At 38.3% G+C, this 19,984-nt stretch overlaps 1 protein-coding gene across 6 annotated transcripts in view; it reads right to left on the bottom strand.

Annotated features, from left to right (window-relative positions):
* MCTP1 (multiple C2 and transmembrane domain containing 1) overlaps positions 1-19,984 on the bottom strand; it is a 294,838-nt gene that overhangs the window by 94,696 nt on the left and 180,158 nt on the right. For 5 of the 6 annotated variants that reach the window (XM_069881062.1, XM_069881063.1, XM_069881065.1 and 2 more), the window contains 5 exons: positions 11,966-12,068; positions 9,765-9,867; positions 9,303-9,404; positions 8,889-8,963; positions 7,044-7,163 (listed from right to left, as the gene is read on the bottom strand). In XM_069881062.1, coding sequence (XP_069737163.1) covers positions 7,044-7,163; positions 8,889-8,963; positions 9,303-9,404; positions 9,765-9,867; positions 11,966-12,068 — 503 coding nt within the window. Of the gene's footprint in view, positions 1-6,217; positions 6,308-7,043; positions 7,164-8,888; positions 8,964-9,302; positions 9,405-9,764; positions 9,868-11,965; positions 12,069-19,984 lie in introns of those variants that run through there. The other variant, XM_069881066.1, reaches the window with a different exon arrangement.

Below are 19,984 nucleotides of genomic sequence, written 5' to 3'. Positions count from 1 at the left end.
TTTACCTAATTCGTAACATAAAATAGGGAAGGCACTTCCGCAATTGAATTGGTGGTTTTCAGAGTAAACATTTTACAACTATGAAGAACTCAGAAAAGAGTATAAGTAGGTATTGAAAATAGATGTGTGGGTAAAATAAATGTGTAAAGAAGCAACTAAAGCACTAAGAGGTTGAGTTGGTGTCATTTTAGACACCCTGGTGTGGACATTTCAGCTGCTTGGATGATGACAGCAGAAGTGGCGCAGAACCAAAGCCCTTTCGAACGGCAGCTGGACAGCACGTGGGCTGCATTAGACGACCAAAACCAGTGCCAAGTCTGCACTTGGGCAATGAATCACACAGCTACACTGGTTTAGCACATATACATTCACTCTTCCAAGAAGTACAATGAAAATATACTTTAAAATGTACTTTAAAACCGAAATAAAATATTAAAACAAATCTTTAAGTATAGAACTATTGCCTGGTCTTTCCTTGTATCAGATCTGCAAACACAAAACATGTCAAATGAAAGATGTATTTTGGTGATATCAAGTATTTCCGCACCAGTGTCATTGCTCCTTTGCTGTATTTAAGTATAGAGGGTTCTTTTAATTTCTGCTGGTGCTAGCATGTTCTTTGGATATGGATGGTTAATGGATCTCAATGATCATAAATACCAGGATCTGCTCTATTTTTCTCTCCTTTCCTATCTCACTTTCTAAAATCTGGCACACAATATAGCTAAGCTCAAATCCCACTGTATTTTTGCAGCAGTCTCACATTCGTTCTGCTGGTCTATAGTAAATCAGAGAAGAGGAAACAGGCTTAGATCACTTTTTTTTTGTCTGCTTTACTTCCGAAAAAAAAAAAAGGAAAGCATAGCAGTCTGGTCTACTTCATTCTCTTTCTTGTTGGTGAAGATACAGCTGCCAAAAAGCTGAAAGACTCTCTTACACATGTGCAACCTGCATTGGAAATGAATCTTGTACCTGGCCTTGCCACTGCCATGTCACTTTACCTCTGCAAATCTCTCTGTTGAGAAAAGGCAGCTGTGACAACAACAGGGATGTTTGGATGAGGTCTTTTAGGATATAAGAAGTTTTTGCAACTTCTTTACGAGTACGTTTTCTGATTTCAGATTCTAGACAAGAAAGAGGTGGTGAAGACAATCTGATGGTCCATTTCACCCAGGTTTAGTAAAAAGTGATTTGGAGATGTTTATATATTACATCCTCAATAATGGTATCAGCAACAGCAAAAACTCTGAGCTCATACATACATGAAAAATTCTGATTCTCCTACAATTTCAGGTTGGGGGGAAAAAAAAGATAGTTAATAACTAAAGCAAGTGAATTCCCACTCTTGACAGTACCATATCGAGTCTTTCCCAAAACATCATCTCTGTCCTTCAGCTTTGAGTGAAAGTGGCTCCTGAAATACACAGTAATGGCCATTTCCATTTTATTGAGGAAAAACTAAGCAAGTTGACAAAATTTCTGTACTGACTCATTTCCTGCTAGGTATCAGCTCTTTTTTCTCCCGCTTCCTTCTTGGTTTCAATCAGTTCGTATGACACCTCCACAACTAAATGGTGTGTGTGCAAGAGAGCAAACACTCAATCAAAGGCTAGGGACAGTGTTATGTCATTTTCACACATGAATCGTGTAATGTTAGAAGACAAAGTGAAGGTGAGTTGGACCTGACAAATGACTTGGATGCAGGGCGAGTCATTTTATCAATATTTCAAAGCTGAAGAAAGAAAAGTGTTTTCTCTGTGCATGCACGCACACGTGTAGAAGCATTCAGAGGAATGAGAACAGGAATAGGAGAATGTGTTCATAGGAAGCTTTAATTTGAGGGGACATTGAAAAGTGTGCATGTGATCAGGTGAGAATACTGTGCTTCCAAATGAGAAAGGAAACAAGTTTATTTTATGAGTAACAGTTAAATGTTCAAGCAGGCAATTAAAATGCTTTACTAAGGCTATTTTAGGTTACCAAACACTTTGAAGATTATATATCCCTTCATATTTCATGTTCAATGTTCCTCTAAGTAAAATATGTTCACTTTAGTTACTCAGTTATGAATTGTACTTTAAAGGCAAGGGGACATTTTTGATAATGCACATCTTAAACTTTTCATTAAACTACCAAATTTAAATTCTACCTTTTTGTGCACTCTGACATTTTTGTCTGGCATTTTCATTAATTTTGCGACATACATAAATGTAGCTGAAATGTTAACTGATCAATACTTTGTCTCTCTCATGTAGCACTAGAGCGAAGCTCCCAAAGGACCACGCAGCAGTACAGAAATTAAATGTGTAAAATATCAAATGTTAATGTTAAACACAGCAGCACTTACTGTATAACGACTGAAAAGGCTAAAAGAATTCCAAATGGACAGATGGTAGCACAAATTATCTACAATCACATTTAAAGATTAAAGTTTGTCCCGTAAAATAATTCATTGACTCACGTTGAAGTGTGTCCTTTTACTGATAGCTCAGTTGTCCAATTATTTTTGTGCTCATTACAGTGAGAAATGACAGTGCTGGAAAAAAAGACTGTACATTTTTTTTCCCTCTGTGTTGCACCCACTGACATCTGCAAGAACACAAATGTCTGGTCAAGAGGCTGATGGAAATTAGGCCCAATTTAGTAGACATTTCCAGGCCCACGGTACATCAATCTAAAGAAAAAACATCCACTTTGCATACTCTAATAAAGTTCCTCTGCCTAAAACATACTATATTAATTACTGAATGAAAAAAACCCACAGAAAAAAGTAATTGCTAAATAATCCAAAGTTCAGTTTTAAATACAATTTACAGCAAAGGCTCTCTCTATGTATTCTAGTCTTTTCCACTGCATTTAGGGGCTTAAGAAGCATAAATACAAGCACGTAACACATTCTCAGTCAGCCTTTAGACATGACAAAGCTATGTGATATAACAAAACTGGTCTGCAACTGAAATGTTAACTTAATACTGTTGCTATATACTATAACAGGAAATAAATATTCAAAAGGAGGAAATATAGAATCTTCTGATGGTTGAAATCCAGAGGCAGATCAACCTATGCTTCATGAGTTATTTACAAATATCTTTGAATATCTGAAAAAAAAGCCAGCTAATAATTTGTCAGAGTTATTTTATCAAGAAAATATAAAAAACCATGTTTGAGTAATTCTTCTGCTGTGAATAAGTGAGGCACAGAAAAAAAAAATTGTGTCAAACCTTAAGTCATTCAATTAAATTCCCTGGGAAGGCAATGAGCTTATGAAGTTCAGCATAAAGAGGTAAAATATTGTTTAGTTGAGGAAATATTTGATCTTGAACATCATTCAGAACTTAACTTCCAGGCTTACATACTTCCAGGTATAGCAAGGGTAACACTAGTCGTTAAGCTGGTGGTTTTGGACATGTCTGAGAAGGAAACATCCTCAGCCTTTAATGAAGCGTTTCCCTTCGTTAAATGTCCTACATAACATAAAAGCTCCAGGCAGATATCTTCTGGAGTATAACTAATCACTGCTCTGCAATGAACCCTTTTAGTCATGATAACCAACACTACAGCTTTAGAAGCACTGCAGTGAACAGTGTGCAAAGAGCAAAAGCAGAGAACTGCACATTAATCAAGGCTTTTTGTGGGATTCTAAGGGGAGTCCAACTTTCCAGATATCCTTCATTAATTACCTTTCTGAAAACTGACCTAGTCTGCCAGAATGTCTTCATCTGTGGTCTTCTGTAACAGGAGATCCATCAGAAAGAAAAGACATAGGGCAAGTTATAGAATCACAGAATCATGGAATGGTTTGATTTGGAAGGGACTTCAAAGATCACCCAGTTCCAAACCCCTGTCATGGGCAGAGACACCTTACACTGGATTAGAGGCTCAAAGCCACATCCAGGGATGAGGAAGCCACGACTTTTCTGGGCATCCTTGGCCAGTGACTCATCACTCTCACAGAAAAGCCTTTCTTCCTAAGATCTCACCTATATCTCCCCTCTTTCTTCCCAAGACCATTCCCCCTCACCCTGTCCCTACAATCCCTGATCAAGAGCTCCTCCCCAACTTTCCTGGAGCCTCTGTCAATACTGGAAGATGGTCTAAGGTCTCCCTGCAGCCTTCTCTTGTGCAGGCTAAACATTCCCAACATTTTAGCCTGTCCTTTGTATGGCATTGGATTCGGTCTAATAGATCTATGTCTTTCCTGTGCTGAGGGCCAAAGAGATGGGCATGGGGGTCCAGGTGAGGTCTCACCAGAGTGAGGTAGAGAGGCAGAATCCTTTCCCTTGCCCTGCTGGTCACACTGATTTGGATTCCACCCAGGATTGGCTTGAGACAAGGGTACCTGTAATTGTAATGCCAAGAACCTGGTGCAAGTGGATGTCTGACAAATCAACCCCCGCGTACATAAAATAAGAAATGGCTGTAAATCTGTTTCAGGATGGTATGTCTTCAAATCAAACAGGAAGAAGGAAATGGTTAGTTTAAAAGTTTACTTCTACTACATTATTTATGAGTCTGCCTACAGAGCTGGAAAGCTCTGGAATGGCCTATTTCTCATCTCCTTTCTGGCACTGACATTTCACTGTGACATTCTCTAACCTCTGGGAGACAACTTCAAGAGGAGATACGATTTGTGTAATAGTGGAGAGATGAAAATGATACATATAAGTGCAGGTTTTTATAGACTGTATTAAATTCAAGAGTAACCTTAGTGCAAGCATAATTCAGCATCATGTGTGGAAGTGGGCCACTCTCAAGATGTTTCAAGGGCCTCTGAAACCAGCACAAAATCATGGCTATGAAAGTCCTGAAACCATCTAAATCCAAAGCTTATGCCTATGACGGAAGTTCGTGTAGATTTGACTTGGCTAGCAAAAACTTAGCTATCTTTCTGCCCAACAAAGTGATGATTTGATCCGTGGTGAGAATAAAATCAGGTTGAAAGACTCAAGATGCACTCTGGATGCAGAGTGGGAGTGCATCTGTGAAGTCAGAGCATTGATGCAGATGTACTATATGTATAATTAATATCCTTAACTACTATAACCACAACATAGGAAAGTAAATTCTAAAAGCAAATTAAGAAAACCAGGCTTTTGGTGTATTTATATTTTTATATATACTATCTATATATATTATCTATCTAGCTATCTAGGTATCTAGCTATCTAGGTATCTAGCTATCTAAACATATTATCTATCTATCTGTCTGTCTGTCCGTCTATCTATCTATCAATCTGATAAGAAAACCTGTACAAAAATTAATTCAGGAACATGTTTCTAACACAATACACTATAACTACAATAACAACACATACTCACTACAGACCTCCTTGCTCAAATTCAGTGTTTTGCGTATTTCCAACTACTTATTTTGACACTCAACTTCTGTGTTTGGAAACAATTACATTTAACCACAACACAACTTCTTCCACGGTCACAATAGTGTACCGTGAGAAAGAAATAATTTAATTTGCTCCAAAGAATGGGATGTATTTCCACTTCATTTTCTTCCACTGCTCATAATGGGATGTTCTGTGTGTCTATTAAAGTCCACCTTACATACATGAGTTTTAAGAACTGGGACAGTAATCACAACAAATTTGAGCTTTATCTAAAAACCTGTGTTTTGCTATGAAATTTTGATCATTTTAAACTGAAATTACAGATCATTCTTCTAAAATAAACAGTAGCAAGTATATTTAGATTCTTGCACAAAGTGTAGTTTCTACAGACATCTACTTAAAAGTATAAGAACCATGGGTATTTGAACAGCACATGTGTTTCCTGCCCTCCTGGTGAACATTGCAGCCAAGGACTGACAGCATGCTGCCATTCTTTGATAGCTTACTGAAAGGCTTAACAAGCCATGTAGGAGATATGCCCTGCTACAAGAAACTTCTCTGCAACACAGCATGGTTCAGTGACACACAAAGTACCCCATTTTACTGCCCCAGAGCAACCAGGTCCATTGGCTGGTTTGATTTCTCCAAATTTGAGGTACGCAAGCTTCAGACACCCAACCCAGGAGCACTGTCACCAGACCCTCTCTATAATCATTAAAAGTAAGACCAAAACCATGGTCTACTCATATTCATAATGGAGAGGCTCATAACTTCAGTATTTAAGCCAGCTTAATAAATTTAGATATTCCAAAAAATGTGTCCATGAGTGCATTTTTGCTCCTAGTGGGACTCCTTGAGGCAAAAAACAAGTGGGGACTCTGGACTGGTTTGTGGCTCATACAGTTTTGAAAATAAAAAGATATTCATCCAGGAAAGACAATGTAATCAACAATTACACTTGGAATTCTAACATGAAGATGAAATTAAATATTAATGAACATAATGTTTATGGAGAAAGAGCAGTTCCACCTAAATGAAATAGCAGCGTCATTAAAAATGAGTTCGTTAAAACTGAACTATCACCAGAGTTTGATGTCTAATAGGTAGTGATTGTTTTGAATTAATGATTTTAAAGTTGGCTTTGTTTTATATGTTTTTTTAGTTTGTGGGGTTTTTTTTTGGTTTTTCTTTTTTTAACCAAGAACTCTAACCCTTAGTAAGCCAGCAACAATTTGGGACCAGAGCTTTGTACTTCTAAAACAGTTACAGGTACGGCATATATTGATGTGTGGGAGACAAAATAACACTAATTTTATATTCATGATATGTAAAAAATGCCATGAAACAGTCAAAATGAGTTTTAGAGTAAATATGCAGTATGCAAGGGGACCAAGTAAAATTTAACAGAAATAACATGTGAGAAGCTGAAGATGTGTAACCCATAGCTCACTGACTGTATTTGGAGTTACATCATTCACTTATGTAATTGTACAATTGTGAATTAGACAAACAACTTTCTATCTTGTTTGTGTGACGTTTTAAGCTTAATTAATTTTTTTTAAAAAAGGTGAATAGCGATGATTTATAGTATCTTTGGGTGTTAAATAAATACAAAGGAGAAACATGCGCATCACTGCTGTATTATCTCCTTGTCTAGAACACCAATTCATCAAGGTGATTAACAATAATATTAAGATCATACCAAAAAAGCAGCGAGACTTCTTGGGGGAGAATCCCAGTCGAAGCAACTGCTAACGTAGTAGGCGGCATTTATGAGCACCATGATGCAACGCTTCATCCGGATGAAGTTTCTTAGCAGTAGCTGTTATAAGAATAAAAGAAGGAAAACATTTAAAAAATCAAAAGTCTTCAGAAGAGGCTCATGCTTACAACATTGTTATTCTAATTCGAGTGAAGACTGAGAAAGTAACATGTTGTATTCTCTAAATTGGGAAAGATAGATCAAAGATTTAGATAGCTGGCAGATAGAGAATTTGTTAATGTCAGCTGCTATTTGTTGAATTTTAATTCTAAATGGTACCTAAATTGTTACATTTTAAACAGCCATTTGCAAAATTTCAGGTATGATTTTGAATTAAGATTTCAGAGATTTATTAAGCAGCCAAGACATTATCCATTGTCAAGTATATAATGAATTTTGGCCTTAATTAATAAAAAGATGTTGCAGGACCCATGCAAAATTACTGCTCTAATCTAATTAAGGCAATTTGCACTCTTTACATCCAATTTTTCCTTCATTTGTAACAAATTTTTCCACTGTGATGTACTTTGACCACACGCGTTTAAGTATTTATCAAAATAACTTTAAACATATACATTCAATCTATATAGAGATGAGACATAACAGCACTGCATTTTGATATATGAGGACACCCTTAAATCCTCCAAAATGGCAATACACTTGGCCAAAAAAAAGTGAACAAACCAGTGAATGATTTGATTTGTGTATTGAGTAGCACAGAAAATACCAGGAAGGTAGGACACTTCTGCCCTTGGGAAATGTGGATGCTCTAATACATCACCACATCAGTCATATGTAATGATACCTCTTTTCCCTTAATCTGAAAAAATACCCAACCCAAAATGGATATTTAAATTTTGCCCCTGCTGCCATTTCTAAAAATCACAATGCCATTTTTTGTTTTTAAAGTGGGGAGAAGAATCTCAATGAAAAGGCCTTGTTGCTTCTTTTCTGGAATAGTAGGGCCAAACAATGCTTTGGGAACTGTATTACTTACAAAAATAAAGAGAAAAATATTTTGTCCCTTCAATTTTATTTAATTAAATACGTAATTCAACTTATATAAAATTCATCCAGCAGATAATTTAAATTATACTCGTCTATAAACCCTCAGCAAAATAAAAAACAGTTTTGAGACCTTTGTCTTTTCACTGCAAACAACAAAAGTCTTGTTCCCACAGTCCAATCAAAAGCCCAGTTCTTGCCACATGACATGAATCATTTGTGAAACATGAAAACCAATCAAAAGTAGTTCAAGGGGAGAAAAAATAAGATGTATGTTTAAATGTTTTTTACCAAAACATTAAAACTTTGTAGCAAAAATATCCAGAGAAAAAAGAAAAAGGGTTCAGACATTTCATACTTGCAGGACTCTGCTTTCATCTTAGCTCCAAACTTTACTCCACTAACTTATTTAAGATTTTCCTGAAAGAATGCTGAAAAGCTCTCTACCCTGCAACAGAGACCTTTTGGGTCAAGGTTAACAGCAAAAATTTATGCAAGACTTAGTTTACATGCACCTGCACTATAATCTGATATGTGTGGAATCTGATGGTCTCAACTGTGTTCTTATTCACGTTTTTCATGGAAATTAAGCTGCAATTTATAGAGGAGACACAATAAACCCGTGTATTTTGTTTCTGCCTTTTCCAGCCTATCATATTCTTTAGTAAACAGGTAATGAAAATGTTATTCTTTACCCTCAGTGGTATGATACCAGATATTTGGATGTGCACACTTGATATGAAGGCTTTTGGAAAGGATTAGTGTTTCCTTACTCTTTACCTGTTTGGACAGTCTGTTTTCCTCTTCAATGTACTTCTGTTCTTTGGGCATTAAGGTTCGTATGCTGGCTTTCACCTACACATTGAAATGGGTGTCAATATTTCAGGCTTACTTTCTCCTTTCTAATAACACATACTTCAATTTGCAGAAATTATGAGGTTTCAAAGCTGTGGCTGCCAAGCCTGTGACAAACAAATGCACAGAGAGGCAGGAGTTGCTGCTCCTGACACCCGCAGCGATGGCAGCGGCAACAGAAAGAGAGGGTGTGCCAGGCAGTGGCAGAGGAGTATTCCGTAGTATACATCAAGGTTTAGGGAAAATGAGGAATGACAGAAATTCTCTACAAATCAGGAACAAAGGCTTTCATGAAACTGAACTCTTTAGCAGTACAAAAAAGCCAAAGTTAAGACTTACAGCATTAAAAATCACATCTATTTCAAGATAGATGACCCCCTTTGTTGGCCCTGTCAGCTGCTTGTTTTTCAAGACGTAGGCTTTCTGTTCACCATTTTGAATCTGCAGGAAAAGGACATGACAGCCGTCTGTCTGGCGGTCTCCGCTGAATACCCCCCCCCGCCGACCCCTGACCCCCAGCTGCTGAAACTGACAGAGAACCCAAAACAACTGTGGCAAGCCTGACAAGTACCTGTTCATTACCAGGACCGAGTCTGTCAGGAAAAATTAACTATCATGGGATTCAGCATGGCCACGAATTGAGTATGTTAAAATTTTAGTGTTCTTATTACAGACCTGGGTTGAGAAATGACAGACACAGAGCTGCAAATCTTAATTTATTTTTTTTTCCCCTCTTTTTTTTTTTTTCCACCCCTTCAGCAGAAAAAATATGGAGCGGTGTGTCAGGTGGATGAAACTTACAGACAGCAACGGTATAGCAACTTTGCCTAGAAAGTCAGCGCTCCGATCGCGGTCTTCATCATAAACTGTCACTTCGAGCACCGAGTGGATGTCTTTAATATTGCTACAAAGGGGGAAGCACAGACAGAAGAGAAGAGAAGTCACCTACGGTAGCGGTTGCCAAGGACAAAAGCCTGAAAGGTTAGCAAAAACCAGATACCTGCCTATTTTTCCAAGCCATGGCAGGGAGCAGAACTCACGTATGGGAAGAATCCCTCTCTATAAGCAACACGCTTTCTAAGGCTGCAGTGATTGCTCTCTCTCTCTCTCCCCGTGAGGAAGTTTTCCAAATGATGTTTCTTTAAATCTCCTACTTGGGGTTTGCATGGCATGAGCTGTGAGGAGAGTAAGCGCAGAGCAGCACTGGGGGATTTACAGCCACGAGCAGCAAGGCTGGAGCTGTTAAAGATACCCCTGAAACAGTGCTATCCCTGCAGCAATCCTGACCACAAATACTGTGAAATCCATGGGCTTGTGAACAAAAATAATTACAACTTCCATGAGCACATTCTTGCACTGGGAACAAGCCCTTTAATTCTAAAATCCTTGCTTAATTATAAATATACAACAGTCATTACAACAAATTAGGAACAAGGAACATGAAGTGATGCATTTTTCAGCCAGTACTGTTTTTTGCCTGAGAGCTATTAAACACTCCACCACCATGCACACCAAATGTCACTGTACATTGCAAACTCTCAAGTGAAAAATTGACATTCCTTATTCAGGGGAAAACACAGAACAGTTTGAGAGAATCCATCTTTGATCAAATGGCTGGTCCAGGAAATATGAATTCCAGCAAAAAAGTTAAACTTCAGCAAAATATATGCCTTCAGATGAAACTGGATTGCTAACCCAAAATTAATTAACAAATTTGATGGTAAATAAAGCAGTCAATGCAAACATACATAGAAGAGATGTGAAAACTATCCCTAAAGGCCTTTTAGGTTTTTCTATTTGATTCCTGGTTAGTCTTTTGTCCTCTACAAAACCAGGCAATTTCTTATGCAGAGAGCACTGTTGAGCTGTAGAGGTTGATTAGTTATTGGCTCTATTAGTAGATAATTAAAAATAAATTAATGAAAAAATGAGAATGGTTTTGGAGGTACATAAATGAGAACTATGTTAATAAGCTAACAAGAAGTACAACTGTTGTGAGATTTCTTTTCTTTTGTTCCGAGTTCATTCCTGAAAGCTCACAGCAAGGCAAGAAAAGCTACAGATGCCAAATAAATGAATGACAAATTTAGAGGGGGGAGAAAAGAGACAATTAAAATCAGCCTGTGTTTTGACATCGGGGCAAAATATAGCAATTTCATTTGTGATAAAGTGCAGTAAGTGTACACAAAGCTAGAGCTTTTCCTGGTTCTGCAGCGGATGGTTAGCTGATTTCAGCAGCAGAGAAACTGCAGCTGATCAGTTTTGTACCCATTGGTACAAAAGAAGGCAGCTGAACAAGGCAAACAGCAGGAACATTTGTTTGTGGAAGACTTTTACCTGTTTTGTCAGAACTATTTGCTCCCTTCCAAATACCAGAACGATAAAAAACACCAACTGCATCACTTCTCAAAAAAATAAGTGCTTCAGACTATGTTTTACTCAGCAGCAGCATCATACTGTGTGATACTAAAAAGTACTGTGAGAAGTGCAGTTAATATATGAGAAGAACAATTGGGAATTACAAGGATCGTAATACAGAAAGTATAAAATGCATTTAAAATTCCCTCCTTTATACAGTTATCTAATGTTTATTTAAGTTAACCACCACATTTCAGTGGAGGTCCTAATCACAATATGCATTTTTTCCACCCAAAACTTACGGACAAATCCAGTATGACAAGCTCCTCAAATTCTCACTCAAGTTAGCAGGAGTGTGCAGTGTTTTGCATTACTCATATCCGGTTTCCAAGAAAGTTACTTTGCTTTTTCATCTTTAAAATGCCACCTTTACTCAACCATTTTTTAAAACTATTTAATCCTCAAAAAATGTACTCAGTTGTTTTGTTTAGAAACATGAGTAGTCATTGCCATCTCTCTTCTGAATCATCAGCAGGTATCTTTTATTCACTCATACATCCTCTTCAGAACTCACCCCCTCTCTCCAAAAACACCCAAATACATTCCCACTCCACCTGAAACACTCACAAAATACAAACACCTACAATGTGAAGATTTTATTCCATTCTGGGTTGAGGTTCTTGTAGACAGTATGCGTCAGCAGTCTGTCATTGTTCAATTCAACTACACAAAACGGGTCACTTTTGCCTACAAGAAAAAATATAGAACAAAATTTATGAACTAAGATAACCCACCATGAGCAAGGATTAAATAAAAATTAGTCTAGGATTGGTGGTTTTTTTTTAATTTTCCTTTTTTCTCAGCTTCATTTTAATTCTTTTAGGAATTAATTCAGGCAAGTCCTATGGTCTGTGTTATATTCAGGAAGATCATAACAGACTGTTCATCTCCATAATCTATTAACGTAAGGAAAAAGAAATCACCATACAGACTTTTCTGATGAAAAAACAGCATGTTCCTAGAAGGTGCCAAGCACCCTTCTGAGACAGCTAAGTGAACTTTTCTTTAATGATGCCAGTCCTACAGTAACTGTAATGATAACATAATTAGAGCATTTTGATACATAGGAAATGTATTATTCCATATTATTTGTAATAACATAGCACCTATGATACTTATTCAAAGATTACTATTGCTCTACATGTTTCATGCTGTACAAATTCTCTCCTTAAAATCAAAAAGCCTTAAAGACAGCCTGAGATAAAAGCCTAACACCAGAGAAAATAGGCAAGTACAATTAAACAATGAAAAGATATCAGCTGGAATGATGAGCTGTAGCCTTGGCACAGCAGAAGCTCAAACGTGGTGGGGTTTTTTGTATACATTAAAGCACAATGAAGTAGCTTTGCATATATTTACAAGAAGGTCCCTCAGCATGAAAGCCACCACAGGAGGAAATATGAAGATGGTACTTTGGAAATGTAGTACGCAGATAAAGGATGTGGTATTCTGAGCTGGATATGGAAGTTGGTTTCATTTTTTAATGTCAAGAAAAAGAGCAAGGAAAGGTAGTGTGTTTGTGTGTGTGTGCGCATACGCACCCCTGGATGTGAAATATGTGTTTTAAAGGCAATTGCAGCAGCTGAGCACTGCTTTGGCACCAAGCAATGAGTGAGAACCTTCATCCTGACTGAAAATTTAGGGGGAAGACATGAAACTTGTGCTTTCTGCTCGATATCCACGAAGTTAAGGCTTGTATTTGGAAAGGAGAAGAAGGAAGGAGGGCACCTGAATGTTGTAGCTAAAATCAGTTTGCCCAAGTGAAATATGTGCTCTTCAGAGGTGGAGGAAGGAAAAGGAGTGAAGATTGATATCTTCCATGGCTTCTGGGCAATCCTGAAATGTCATGGAAGAGTAAGAAGGGGTTCTGAGGAAGAACTGAGGAATAGCTATGATGGAAGGAGCAGTAACAAGAACATGAGGGGGCATGGTGGAAGACACTTGCAATAATGAGGCAATGAAGGGAAGAAATCATAGTGTTGAGTCAATTATTTAATTCATATTTCAAATTATGGCAGCAATGACAACCACTATAACTGCTGGCCGAGACAGAGAGATGGTATTACTCCTAACTATTTTGAGTTCCTGCAGTAACTTAAGAGTACAACCTTTGCCTTTGATATAAAGTAAAAATGTATGGGTTACTGTCATTAAAGACTACAAATGTATGAGTAGAAAGCCATAAAATAAATTGCTGCTCCCAGAACTGGACAGAACTTTGCCTACCGGAAACTGAGTTTCATACTAGTGGCTTGTTCTTGTCTCTGGACTTTCTTTGAACATCAAAGTGTTTGAAAACAATTGAGTGTTGGCAATGGCCCTCCACAATCAAATCTAGCACACTAAGCAATTGAATTACACAATGTCTTCAATAACTCTGTAATGCTTTGCAATGCATTATAAGAAGCCATAAATTGAGTAGCTACATTGGAGTTACATTAATGATATTAGGGATGCATATAATTTGTTTCATACCTTATACAAATGACAATGAAATCAATATTTAGACAAAGCTGTCCAGGGGTCACATCTCCCACACTGCAGTATTGATTCAGGCTACATCAGAGGTTAATATGCATATTATTAACTTTAATGATAAAGAATAATTTTTTAAACACATTATGATTTACAGTTAGGGCTTATGTTTACCTTCTCTAGAAAACAATAGACCACTGAAACTTTCCCAGTAAACTTGAAAGATTATTCATTAGTCAACAGAGATGGATATTCCAAACAGCTCCATTGTCTCCTACTTCACGAGCCTAAGAGGTGGTAGGGCACTTAAACAACTCATATTCATTTTACTTCTTTAGGCTTCAGTATTTGAAAAAGAAACACTCAGAAGATAGTTAAAATAACTGATACAGGTGAGTTAGGTGATATGACTTTATCTCCTTTTTTAAAGTATCATCAATCATTTTTACATATGATGGTACAAGATGATTTGTGCTTATTAATTGTGTGCAGACTCAGGAAAATGCACTGCAATGTCTACAGGCCATCTTCTGTAAACAAAAAGAAGGTATTTGCTACATTCATCTGTTTTCTGCATCTGTTGACATGCACTTTTTCAATGACTCTCCATATAGATTTATATGGTTATCAATCCACTTAAGAAAGCTAAATAATATGTCACATCAATCACAGAGATCCTCAATCAAACCAGAGGCAAATGGTTTTCAGAAGTAAAAGAATTCCCCTCTCACACCCAACATTTTTATGTGTCCTCTTCCCAAAACTTGAGAACGGTTTGAAATCAGATCTGAGAAAAGGAAATGTGAAACGGTACAAAGGGAGGCACTGACTGATAAGTACTGGTTTCCTGGTCATAAATACCTCTACTCAGGAAAACCATATTTACCGTATGAGGAGGCTATGAAATTTCTATATGCAAAGCCCTTCACCATCGCCTATGGTCACTTCTTCTGCATGACAACACATTCATAGCCAAGCTGGGTATCTGCAAGGTAATAGTCTTCACTGATGTGCTAAATTTCTGGTATGTGCAAGTATCCTTTGGATACCAATCCAAGTGAGCAAACATGATCCAGAAAGATAAAGTCAGAGCAATGCACAAGTACTTGGTGCAACTCGTATCCGTCATCTTTTAAGTTCTCGTTATGAGAAAGAATAACTGCAATCTTCACTCTCACTGACAGCCCTGGAAATGGGCTGCTTTGCAATATTATTCAAAGTAATGGGATCATTCTTAATGAAAGCATGAAGAAAGCACTGAAATATTAAATATCTTAAATAATGATAAATAAATAAATAAATATTTGATCTTCTTGGTGTGCAGGAAGACAAAGGAAATACAGGAACTGAAAATGTATATCCATCACTGTACTATTCAAAAGCTGTACCCTAAGCAGAACACAGAATATAGAGTCATGGAATGGTTTGAGTTGGAAGTGACCTGGAAGTCCATCCAGTTCCACCCTCTGCCATGGGCAGGGACAGCTCTCACTGGATCAGGCTAAAATCCCCATCCAACCTGGCCTTGAACACCTCCAGTTATGTGGCAGCCACAACTTCTCTGGGCAACCAGGCCCAGTGCCTCCCACCCTTACAGGAAAACATTTCTCCCTAAGATCTCATCTCAATCTCCCCTCTTCCGGCTGAAAAGTATTTCTCCTAGTCCTATGTCTGCGTTCCCCTCTAAATAGCTCCTCCCCAACCTTCTTGTAGGCCTACTCTAATCAAGGTATCCTCACACAACCTCTTTCTGGTTAACACAACTATTAATTTTAATTTTTTTTTAAAAATGAAACACAGGTGTGCAGAAAAGCACATGTTGTCCATCTAGCAGTTCTAGAAGTACACTTAAAATCCTTTGATTACACTTGTGCTGCCTAAGCTCAATTACTTGTTTCTAAATCAAGTTGTCATCACAAGTGTGCCCTTCCCTACAGACTAAATCACAACTGTCATATAGCAATGTATATCACATGATGTATGTAAAGAAACTCTACCCAAATCCCTCTGTCTCCTAAGGATCTTCCAATTAGCTCCCTGCTCTATACATTTCATAGGTCTCCACCTACTGTTCCAGTGACTTTAGAGGTTCTTAATTCTATTGATCAGGAGGACACAAAAGTCTTCTGCATGTAGCCTTAAACACGAGTTCGGTGCTACGCAAAGAATGAGACACTGCACCATCTGCTGAAGGCTCTAACACATTAGGAGCATGCTCACAGCACCACAGTAACCAGCACGTACAATTCTGAGTAAACCCATACCTCAGTGAGTCTAATTACTGTTGCCCATAGCATTTTTGAAGGAATTCCTGAGACAAGCAGACTGTAAAATCAGTCACATACACTTTCCTACTGACTACTATCAGACCTGCAGTAAACCTCAATATGAAGTAAAACAACTCTCATTAATCCATTCTGTCACTGTAACGACTTATGGTTCTTTGGACTCCACTTGTACAGTCTTAATGGCTCCTAAAATGACATAAATAAAGTGCTAATTTACATAATACCTATAATAATCTGGCGGAGAAAGCAGCTTCTCTATTGCTGAATGTCCACTATCATTTTTCCCCCTTTGTCCATTGCAGACCTGGACCGTTGGAAACTGTTCCCTAGAAGGAATTCTGCTTTGCAGTGTAAGCTCCACTGAAAGGAATTAAAGAACTATTTGTATTTAGAAGCTTCCCATTTCATTCATCGTGCCACACATTTACAGATATGCTTGTTTGTGTTATGCCATGTTGCATTTAATCTTAATACAGTGAGACCGGAGCACAAACTGAGATTGCTTTGCCTTTTACTTCTCACCTTACTTCTCAGAACCACCACACAAAAAAATAGAATTGCTTGGTTCCTAACTAGGAACTAGAGAGATCTTGTTTGCTGTTTGCTTCAAAACTCAAAGTTCCCACAGCCCAGGAAGTCCGTCACAAAAACAGAGAGTCAGTCCTGACCTCAGATTCATTATCTGGATCTCAGAAGGCTGGATACCAGAACAACTGTTTTAACCCTGGGTATATATAAAATACTCACATCCAGTACAAGGACAAGCTGAGAGAGTTGGGGTTGTTCAGCCTGGAGAAGAGAAGGCACCAGGGAGACCTCAGAGCCACTTTCAGGGCTGAAAGGGGCTCTTTTTCAGGGAGTGCAGGGATAGGATGTAGGGGAACAGTTTTCAGCTGAAAGAAGGGGACTGAGATGAGATCTTAGGAAGAACTGTTTTCCTGTGAGGGTGGCAAGGCCCTAGACCAGGTTGCTCAGAGAAGTGGTGGCTACCCCATCCCTGGAGGTGTTCAAGGCCAGGTTGGATAGGACTCTGAGCAATATGATCTAGTGGGAGGTGTCCCTGCCCATGCCAGAGGGCTGGAACTGCATGGTCTTCAAGATCCCCTCCAACCCAGAGCAGTCTATGCTTCTGTGATTCTATGATTTTTCCCTCGTAGAAAAGAGACAGAATTAGCAACAATTTGTAATTGCTACTTAAAATATTTAGAAAATCAAAGCATCAAACCTCAATATTCACACAATTTTAGCTTCTGAATTTTCTGTTCTAATAGTTACAGCACCATAAAACCTAAGAATTTTGCTGCTGCAAAAGTTTGTGATAGACCTTTTCTGTGTGTTCAAAGGCCACAGGACCTCAATATTTTCAGATCAGCTGTCACGCTAAGCTTGAACACATCAGCAAGCTCCAAAGATGTGAGGTGACTGCCCAGGGAGGTGGTTGAGTCACCTTCCCTGGAGGTGTTTAAGGCACGGGTGGACGAGGTGCTAAGGGGCATGGTTTAGTGTTTGATAGGAACGGTTGGACTCGATGATCCAGTGGGTCTCTTCCAACCTGGTTATTCTGTGTGATTCTGTGACTTGAGAACTCTTGTGATGTTCTAGGGCTGGTGGACACATTCTTAGACACAAGCCAGTGCAGCCCATCTTGCAGGCTGGTTACCTGGACTCTATCCAGTGTAGTGGGCAGCTAAAACAACAAAACATTTGATTTAATTTCGAATTCGACACCAAAGAGTATTACTTCTTCACGGAAGATTGAAGGGCACGTGACCAATTCAGAAGCAAGTTTCTTTTGTTTGTATAAATATGAACTTTACCTGAATATTAGAGCTGTCAAACTGCAATACAATATAATTCCTATTTCTAGGCAAGTTAAACAGATATGTCCTTCAAAAGTCCCTGAGGGGTAAGCTGTCCAATAAAAATATTTCTCTTCTTGGTAGATTGTTTTCCCAGAAAAAATTCATTTTGGGGCACTGTAATTGTTTCTAAACAGGGACTTCAATTCAACATAATTGCATTTTTGCACTCACTTTCTAGCATCGTTCGTGTACAAAACAGTGTTTTTCTTGATGAAATGCTATCAAAACTTACATTTATATTTCTTTCCTGCCATATTTTTTACAATTTAAACTGCAATGTCCTTTTATTATAAAAATGTACTAAATACATGAATTTGTTTCCAGAATAATGCACAAAATCTACAAGTTTGTTACTGTGAGGGTGGTGAGGCACTCGCACTGGTTTCTCAGAAAAGTTGTGGCTGCCTGATCCCTGGAGGTGTTCAAGGCCAGGTTGGATGGGGCTTAGAGCCACTGATACAGTGGGAAAGGGTGGAACTGTATGGTCTTTGAGGTCCCTTCCAACCCAAACCATTCTATGACTCTGTGATATTTGATTAATACACTTAAAAAGGAGACTTTAGTAAAGCAAAATATTGAAAGATGCATATTTAATGCAGTAAGATGATTCCCCTTTTTAGAGAAGAAAAAAACCAACTGTGTACCATCATAAACATCATGCTTTTCTGTTTTCAGTCTTTCCTGTAGAAAATAAAGGATCTTAAAGATCCTACAGCACTGTAGAACGACTCTTTCTCCCTTAATCGAGGCTACCATGGACTCTTATGAGGCGCTACGTTTGATGCAATGGCTTCGAGTTGCACCAGAGGAGATTTCAGTTGGATATTAGGGAAAATTTCTTTACTGACAGAGTGTTGAAGCCCTGGCAAAGGCTGCCCAGGACAGTGATGGGGTCTCCATCCCTGGAGAGTCTCAAAAAGTAGATGGGGTTGTTAGGAACTTGGTTTAGGAGTAAGAGTAGAGTTGCGTTTACATTCGACTTGAGGATCCCAGAGGTCTTTTCCAACCTTATATATTCTATGGTTGTATGAATTGCTTTTCAGAGTAGATAGAAGCCAAGAAGCATATGGTAGACCTACCTGTCCCCTGAAAAACTTACTGCGCTTGATAAGGATTAAGTCACAAGGGGTAGCAGAGAGCAGGGGCTAGCTCCATGTGAAGCTGGAGGAGGTACTTCCACCATGTCCACAGAAAGCACACATAGCTTCGGTATGCATACAGAGACACAAATAATTTCATATAATCACGGAATCATGGAATGGTTTGGGTTGGAAAGGACCTCAAAGCCCAGCCAGTTCCATGCCACTGCCTTGTATAGCAACATCTTCCACTGGTCTTGAAGACCTCAACATGGTCTTGAACACCTCATCTCAGTCTTGAACACCTCTACTTTTCTACTTTTGCTTCTTCAACAGCTTTCTTAGCAAAAGGAACTAAATGGCAGAATAAAAATAAATGGCATTTAACATTAATCTGCTATTTATCAGTCCATAAATGACAGAAAGTCAGCTCCAGGACTGGCCAGACCATGAACTGATTGTAAGCAATTCTCTAACTTTGTTCTGAATTTAGCGTTACATGAATTTCTGCATTGTTCAAATTGCATTATCAAAACTGAATTAGAACAACAAAGACTACTAAAAATGTTTTGGGTGGTTTAGAAGTTTAATAAGAGATCCCAATTCCATTTCTACTTTTAAAAGTCAGGTTCATAAACCCTAACTTCCAAAACCAAATTTGATGTGGTTATGAAAGCTGAAATATTCTTTGAATATTTCATAGTCTATTACGGTTCTCCCCTACTGCTGGCCATGCCTGTCCATTAGAGACCTAAGTCCCCACAGCCAAAAAAGGCCTTTATTTTTGGAGAAGACAAGACAGCCAGTTCATGACTCTGGGGGGCAGTGCCACTCATGCAGACGTTAATGTCACTAATGTTGTTCCAAGCTCCCTGCCAGCCAGCTGCTTGGAACAGAGC

This window comes from Phaenicophaeus curvirostris, chromosome Z (genome assembly GCF_032191515.1).
Source record: "Phaenicophaeus curvirostris isolate KB17595 chromosome Z, BPBGC_Pcur_1.0, whole genome shotgun sequence".
In the NCBI taxonomy this organism is placed as follows: Eukaryota; Metazoa; Chordata; class Aves; order Cuculiformes; family Cuculidae; genus Phaenicophaeus; species Phaenicophaeus curvirostris.
The sequence above is the reverse complement of the archived record's forward strand: the minus strand, read 5'-3'. Positions and strand labels throughout refer to the sequence as shown.